The sequence below is a fragment of the Carassius auratus genome, chromosome 47, assembly GCF_003368295.1.
Source record: "Carassius auratus strain Wakin chromosome 47, ASM336829v1, whole genome shotgun sequence".
Lineage (NCBI taxonomy): Eukaryota > Metazoa > Chordata > Actinopteri > Cypriniformes > Cyprinidae > Carassius > Carassius auratus.
The window spans coordinates 4,598,623-4,606,839 of NC_039289.1; the positions used below are offsets into that span (position 1 = coordinate 4,598,623).

Here is an 8,217-nt window from a genome sequence, read left to right on the forward strand (position 1 = left end):
CATTTTTTTTATTATAATTTATTTACATAATTTTTGATGTATATATGAGCTGATCAAAGAGACTTATTTTTATTGCACATCTGGGTAACTATTTTATCAAATTATATTTAGAAAATACAACATGTATATAATACATGAACATAATGTTGTATTTTATAATTGTTTAAAATAAATTTTTTATTTTCTTGAAATATATAATAAAATAATTTAGTGTACAGTATTTTATTGTTATATACATTTCATAAATATGAAAAAAATTACTTAAAATATAACATTATTTTGCATTACATTTTTTATATCCGCAAGCTGAATATATAATTTTATATATATATATAAAAAAGTATATATTTAGTGTTCCTGTAGCTCAAGTGGTAGAGCATTGCGTTTCAAGCGCAAGGTTGGGGGTTCGATTCCCCGGGAACACGATTGATAGCCTGAATGCACTGTAAGTCGCTTTGGATAAAAGTGTCTACTAAATGCATAAATTTACATATATTATATATATATATATATATATATATATATATATATATATATATATATATATATATATATATATATATATATCCTTTATTGTTTGTATATTAATACTTTATAACAAGCAGAAAAAGCAACAATTAACTACACCACATCTTATGTTTATATTCAGCAGGTACAGTATAAAAAGAGCAGGTTTCTGTGTATCTTGAGCACTTTGAAACTGATCGGGACACTGGCCCTGTTTTGCTGAATAAGATATAAAGCCTCTGTTACCTGTCAGATAACACTAGTCTAGACGTGTTCCGTCTGCATGACAACAGCAGAAACGGTTAACATGGAAACAGCTTTTATATATAAAAATATATTAGTGGTTTCTTAATCTAAACAGACATTTTTCAGAAGCTGACAAGGCACAACTCAAGTTACTTACCTTTAATTATTCCACAGGACAAGTTTACCAGCGCCCATGTTCTCCAGAAATGACTTCAGCATCTGGAGCATACTGAGGAAGTGCATTGGGATGGTGAGCTTTTTACCATTGTGTAACCTTTCACTCGCACTTTTACTTTAAGACAGTGTCTTTTTCAACACTTAAGCGCCATATCCATATGATTGATTTCATCTCTCTTTTAGGAGCTGTCTAAGATCACCATGCCTGTTATTTTTAATGAGCCGCTGAGCTTTCTACAAAGATTAACAGAATATATGGAGCACACGTACCTCATCCATCAGGCTAATGCTTCAGACGACTCTATTGAGAGAATGAAGGTAAAAAAAAACAATTTACCTGAAGTATCTGAACACACCAGCGAAACCCCTCACATGCCAAATAACAATGAAATATGGCCAATTAATCTGCTAACTCTCAATATGGCCAGTTTTCACATTTTCTGACCTGAAATAGTAGTTGAATTTAGTTAATTACATGAATGATTTTATATTAGATATTCAGTCTAATAAAAAAGGTGTTTTCTATCAAGTGTGTGGCCGCGTTTGCCGTATCAGCTGTGGCGTCTCAGTGGGAAAGGACGGGTAAACCCTTCAACCCCCTGCTAGGAGAAACATACGAGTTAGTCAGGTGAGAAATCCCAACCCTGTCTGAATGCTAATTTGTTAGCATTCAGGTACAGTCCCATATTTTGATGTTTGGTTATTGTTTGCGGGTGAAATCCAGTCATTTCAGTAGTAATTCAGCTGAAGGTGAAAGATTTCCCCACACAGATTTCGTAACAGATTCAGTAACAGATTCAGTCATGCATGTTGACAACCGATGCTTGCTTTTCAAAGTGACTTCTGTGTAAGTTGTGCTTCATACAGTGCTACACTTCTGACAATGGACGGGTGAAATTTTGCCAATGTGAACACACCTTTAATGTAAATGTAATGTTTTAGTTTTCATTTGTTAGCATTTGGGTTAGCATTAGCATTGCAAGTGTGACTTGTTAATTTGATAGCATTAGCATAAAATCACACTCATCGCGTGAATATCAATACATCAATGTGTTGTGCTCTTGGGCTTAGTTACCATGTTTTTTCCTCAACCTTCAGGGATGATCTTGGTTTCCGGCTGATATCAGAACAAGTGAGCCACCATCCTCCCGTCAGCGCCTTCCACGCAGAGGGTTTGCAGAAGGACTTTGTGTTTCATGGCTCTATCTACCCCAAACTCAAGTTCTGGGGCAAAAGCGTGGAGGCCGAACCTAAGGGCATCATCACTCTAGAACTTCCCAAGTAAGCGTCTGCTCTCTGTGCGATGGCACTTTACTAAAGCCCCTTTCACACTGCCATTCCGGCAAATACAGGGGTAAAGTGTTCCTGCAATTGGTCCCTGGTCGCTAGATTTTGCACTTTCACACTGCCAGTGATGACCTGGGATATGTGCGTGCTTTCACATACAACCCTTGAAGATCCCGTATCGACACGTGACATCAGCGCGTGACGTGTAATGTACGAGTCGACAACGCTTGGCACGTTATACTTTAACTGAAGCAAGCAAACGATCTCGGCGTCAGCGCGGAAAGTGAGGAACTAACTGATCTCTGCTTCATTACAGTTTGCACATATGTTTTCGTCGTGAACGTTGATCTTCCTTCAAAACAGCCGGTAAAAGAGTTGCGGGATAACGCGCGTCATCACTTCGATACGGAATTAGATCTGGCATTAGATCTGGCTTTTGATCACACAGCGCTCGTCCAATGTTGCAATGTTACTAGGTCCCCGACCCAGGTTCAATTCGGTATTCGATCCCGGGACGTGGTTGCTTTCACACAGAAGGCGACCCAGCAATGTTCCGGAAATATTGCGGGTCCGACGTGCAGTGTGAAAGGGGCTTAATATCCACACATTGACTACGTTTACAAGCTGTTAAAATTCGGGTTATGGTCGGGTTAAGGTCACTATTCGGGTTTCTGAAACATTCGGGATAACCTGTTTACATGCGTAAGCAGAGAGAGTTACTCCTGTATACATGGAATGTGTAATCAGTTGCCAATATCCCGATGTAAACGGCGACGCACGGTTAGCGTCTGGACGTACGGACAACATTAAGACGCAATATGTGTCATTTCCGATTTTTTTTATGCGCCGTCTCTACTCAAAAGACCAAGATTCCTTGCGAATAGAATTTTGATGGGGATATGCCGAAACGCGTTTACAAGACCAAATATTCGGGTTAGAAAAGGGGTACCCCAGGTAAAAAAAACCGGGATATGAGCATGCCGGTGTTTACATGGCCGTGCGCGACCGGGTTATTGCTAATATTCCGGTTTTGAACGGGTTATTGGCTGCATGTAAACATAGTCATTGTTTAGTGAGGTTTTGAAGTTCGTACATTTTTTGTAAATGTTGAATAAAGTCTATGATGACTGTTATTGATGAATCATGATTTATCAACATGTTTGTACACAGATTTTGTGTGTATTCCATTTGTTTGAGACTCATTGTCAAATAATAAACTCGTTGCAGGCATAATGAGGCATACACATGGACCAACCCCACGTGCTGTGTCCACAACATCATCGTTGGACAGCTGTGGATCGAACAGTACGGCAGTGTGGAGGTTATCAACCACAGGTGTCAACAAGCATCTGTAAATGTATTAGTTCTGGTTTAACTTAAACTTTACTTATGTGGCTCTTTTGACTGATATTTGCCAACAGAACTGGTGAAAAATGCTGTCTGAGTTTCAAACCGTGTGGGCTGTTTGGGAAGGAATTACATAAGGTTGAAGGCTACATCCTGGACAAGAGGTAAGCTGTTTGGAGTTTAACTTATCCATGTTAAATATTCCCGCCATCGCCACATTGCTATTTTACATTGATTATTTGTGTATTTCCATGCAGCAAAAAGAAAGTGTACAATCTTTATGGGAAATGGACGGAATGCATGTACATAGTTGACCCAGCTTCATTTGAAACTCACAGGAAGAATGATAAGAAAGCATCAGAAGACAAGAAAAGCAGTAAACAGGTTATTCTGAAAGTTTTCATCCAACATAAGTCAAGATAGGTTTAAATGAGAGGGATATACTGTATGGTTTATAACGGTTTGCTTGGTGTTTCTCAGACATCAGACGCAGAAGAAACACCTCAGCTAGGTGGAGATTCACTAGAGGTTATCCCAGGAAGTCAGTTGCTCTGGAGAATAGCACCTAGACCAGAAAACTCTGCCCAGGTCCGTTCCAGTTTAGTTGAAGCTCTGGGAAACCTTGTCCCAGAAAAATCTGGGTTACGGTGAGGCACTTGCAATGGAAGTGAATGGCACTTCAAAATAATCAGTTTAAATTTTATAGCAACAAGAGCTTAACAATGTGAGAGTTTGCATGATTTAAAAAAAAAAAAAAAAAAAAAAGTAAAATTTTTGTGTTCATTTTTCAACTTTGGCATCATGACATCACCGTGAACCCTAAAATGACTAATGTTAAGTTAAGAAAATTTAATACAGCTCAAATAATACAGAAGTTTTAAGGGTAGAATTTGTAAACGTTAAAATAATCACGATTTCAGTACACATGCCACAACACATTAGCAGAATAGGTGTTTACAGGATTAAAAAAAAATTATATACCTTTTGTGTGTAAAATAAAAAAAAAAAAAAAAAAAAAAAAAAAATTGTATGCTGCAAAAATTGACTCATTGTAAGTGTGTCACCGTGACCTCCACTTTTGTTTTTAAAGAAAACGAGGGATGAGTGGATTTTTTTTTTTTTGTGGTAAAAAAGTTGTATCAATTTTTGCATCCTTTGGAATCTAACTGAATTTTCCACTTATCTGTAATTTGGTTTTATTTGCATAAAACAGATGTACAACTTCACTACATTTGCAATGCAGCTCAATGAGCTGGACAAAGAGATTGAAGCGGTCATCCCAAAAACTGACAGCAGACTGAGGCCTGACATTCGAGCCATGGAGAACGGAGATATTGGTGTGTGTTTGTTTCCATAATGATGATATTTCTAATTCATACTTTATGTCCTTTGAACCTACCACAAATGAGCTGCATTTAAATATTTAGAGGTTGAATAACTTTCTGTTTTGAACATCTTAGACCTGGCCAGCGAGGAGAAGAAGAGATTAGAGGAGAAACAGAGGGCGGCACGTAAGAACCGCTCTAAGTCGGATGATGATTGGAAGATGAGGTGCATAAATATTGCATATTTTCACATTTTGCGGGGTTTGCGTTTTCAAAAAGTTAGTACAGTTTAGGGATGGGCGATATGGACTTAAAACTAAATCACAATATTTTCTGGTATTTATTGGAATAATGATATCGATGATTATTCATATGCCTCCAATGAGAGACAAAAAAACTCCTGTTTCTTTAGATAGGTGGTCTCTTTACTGTACATGTAAATGTAATGTCGGTTTCATTCATACTGGAAGCCAGAGGGTGCCCTTGCTCATAAAATAGTAATGTAATTGAACTGATGGTGTTCCAGGAAATCCCTAATATGGACAAAGGCTTCCAGCCATCACCATAGATGAGAAAAACCGAAAGACTGAAACGGTTAAACTGATCAAACATAAGGACAATAAACACACAACGGTTTATTTGTATTCTTCAATCCATCATGGGTATTTTTATAAGAATAAAGCATATTTATATAAGCATATTTTTCTCCTCAATTTCACGCCACGTGCCGCATTTAATGCACGAGACAAAGCCAACACATATGTTGTTGTCACTCCCCACGACTAGTTTAAAATGTTTCCATACCTCCGATTTTCCTCCAAACTTGCTCAAAGTTAATTCTCCTGTTTTTTTTCTTCTTTGATTCTTCAAGCTCCATGTTGCACTTAATCTACTGAATAGTATGCTACAGCGCGCACAGCAGGTGTGATGCGTTACGCATGCGAGACTGCGAGTGGACGAGACGCTGCGTATGACACGAGGACGGTGGCGGGAAATATCGGCCCGGCCCGCGGGTCGGGTCGGGTCGAGCCCAGGCTCGGGCAGAGAATCAAAGCTCTACTTGATACGCACTTCTGCTGTGTCCGCGGCAGACTTCTACCCAACCCTCAAAGCGGCATTATGTCACTAAAGTGAGGGTTTAGGTTGCGATTTGGGAAATGGTCTAGGTTTTATCATCATTATCGTGCAAAGACTAATTATTATTGTGGGGAGAATTAATATCGGTATATCGCAAATGGTAAGATATCGCCCATCCCTACTATAGTTATTGTTCATAATAAATCAAAATGGGATCTCCTTCAAACAGTGCTTTGCAAAATCAGTAATTTTGCTTTTTGAAGAACATGTTATAAAATATCAGTAAAAAATGATGCATGTAAAACTTTTTTGTGATGTTAGGGTTTGCTTGTGACTAACTGAATTTATTAGACCACTTTCATTCATAGCTTAATGGTATTTACTTAAGTAACTCATTGATGTTTAACAGCACTCTTAGTCCTGGTTCACTAGACACTGTCCTTTGCATTTAACCCCATTTTCCCCTTCATTTCTTCTGCCATTATCATCTGTCCTCTGACTTTGCTGCGGTGAGCAGAAACATCAGCTCTGGCCCCAGGTTTGATGCTTGCTTTGTTGCTCTGTCTTCTGCATTCAACTGTTTCACTCCATAATCGTAATTGAATTGCCTTAAGCGACTGGGATCTATCCACAGTCTGTAATTATAGCACAAGACAGGATGTTTGTGGTAGAACAGCATGCATAACAATAGTCCCATACACAATGATAGTTAAACATTTGCTTCGTGTATAAGGGTTCACCATTGTGAGCTTTCAAAGACTATTTAAATTCAAAATTAGTGATAAATTATTATGGAAAACAACTAGAGAACTTTTAATACTAGTTTTTCACTAAATGTATACATAGTATATGGTGTAATAGTGTTATCGACAGTCTTTTTGTCATATGCAAATGAAACTTCACACCAAAGGAATGAGTTGTTGTTTTTTATGTCCCCCTTAGACAATCTATTTTTAATGTGGAATAAGATGGTGTAAACAGAGCTCTCTGGCCTTCTACTGCAAGAGCAGGGTGAAACTTTACACCTGGTTCAAGTGTTACAGCCAAATGCTCCACTGAATCTATTGAACAAAGAACGAGACGATTCTAATGGGGGTCAATTAAAAAAAAAAATTTCACGCATGTTTGGCTGTTGACCACAAGCGACTCAATGTGACAAAACTAGAAAAATCCCATTATAATCAGTGTTATTACATGTCTACTAAACTGAGCCTTTTCTTGTTGCCTGAAACAGGTGGTTTCATCAAGGTCCAAATCCACACAACGGCTCTCAGGACTGGCTGTTCTCCAATGGTTACTGGGACCGTGATTATTCCCAATTACCAGACATCTACTGACCTACAGGAATTGTAAATTGTATAGTCAAGACTACTTATAATGTCACTATAAAACTGCACCCTGTGCTGGTTGGCCAGGTGAACATTTCAGATATCATAAATAATACACTGTTTCAAGAAAGAACTTTATTTAAGCTCACTAATATGCATATGTAATAATCGAAGGTTTTAGAAACTACAGATTGTGACATATCATGGAGATGATAATCACAAGTTGGGCTTGATATAGTAATATCAGTGTACTGTTATAGCAATAATGGTTCTGTTTTAGTCTAAAGAAAAATGTCTTAAGGTTTTTTTTTTTTTGATTTGTTAACTATGGTAGATTTTGGGTGTCCCCCAAGGCTCAATTCTGAGTCCGTTTTGTTTTCAGTTCATTGGCTTAAAATTAACTTGGCATTTCTTGAGTTGGAAAATTCCCACAGCGTTGAGTGTGGAATGTGGTTAAAAAAACTGCTGGGTGTTATACTTTTTACAATTTAGAGTTTCTATTCTCCACACACAATACAGTATTAGGACAGTGTGTCTATTTCTGCTGCTCTTTCTGTTGTGATGTTGATTTTAATTTAGAGAGATGCCTCTGTGGTTAACACCACGGTGATATAATATAATATTGAATATATTATATATCCTAATATATTGACTAATATGCTTTGTTATATCATAATATAACAATCTTATTTTAATTATGTATTTATCATGAGTTAGTTATTCATCTATTTTTACAATTTTAAAGTATAAAGTTGGTCAGAAACATGAAGCTGTAATGACCACTTGATGTGGATCTACTTTTAACCCATTACCAGTTTATTTTCTGTGTGTACACGTGTGTATATTTTCTTATCAAAATAAAAATGTCTACAGATGATGAACAGAATAATTCTGTGCATAAAAGGCAATACCGTATTTAGATC

General features: G+C 37.3%; 1 protein-coding gene across 5 annotated transcripts in view; it reads left to right on the top strand.

Moving 5' to 3' along the window:
• Positions 1–8,171, top strand: part of LOC113064849 (oxysterol-binding protein-related protein 1-like) — a 14,282-nt gene extending 6,111 nt beyond the window's left edge. The window contains exons 12-23 of one of the 5 annotated variants that reach the window (XR_003278901.1): positions 928–1,003; positions 1,114–1,248; positions 1,461–1,558; positions 2,029–2,211; positions 3,445–3,552; positions 3,639–3,728; positions 3,822–3,948; positions 4,045–4,211; positions 4,778–4,901; positions 5,025–5,115; positions 6,484–6,504; positions 7,201–7,234. Coding sequence is in view for 3 of the 5 variants with exons in the window: in XM_026235811.1 (XP_026091596.1) it covers positions 928–1,003; positions 1,114–1,248; positions 1,461–1,558; positions 2,029–2,211; positions 3,445–3,552; positions 3,639–3,728; positions 3,822–3,948; positions 4,045–4,152; positions 4,778–4,901; positions 5,025–5,115; positions 6,484–6,504; positions 7,201–7,303 (1,264 nt within the window). In the remaining 2 variants the exon portion in view is untranslated. The other 4 variants (XM_026235811.1, XR_003278900.1, XM_026235812.1 and 1 more) reach the window with 4 other exon arrangements.
• The last annotated feature ends 46 nt before the right edge of the window (positions 8,172–8,217 follow it).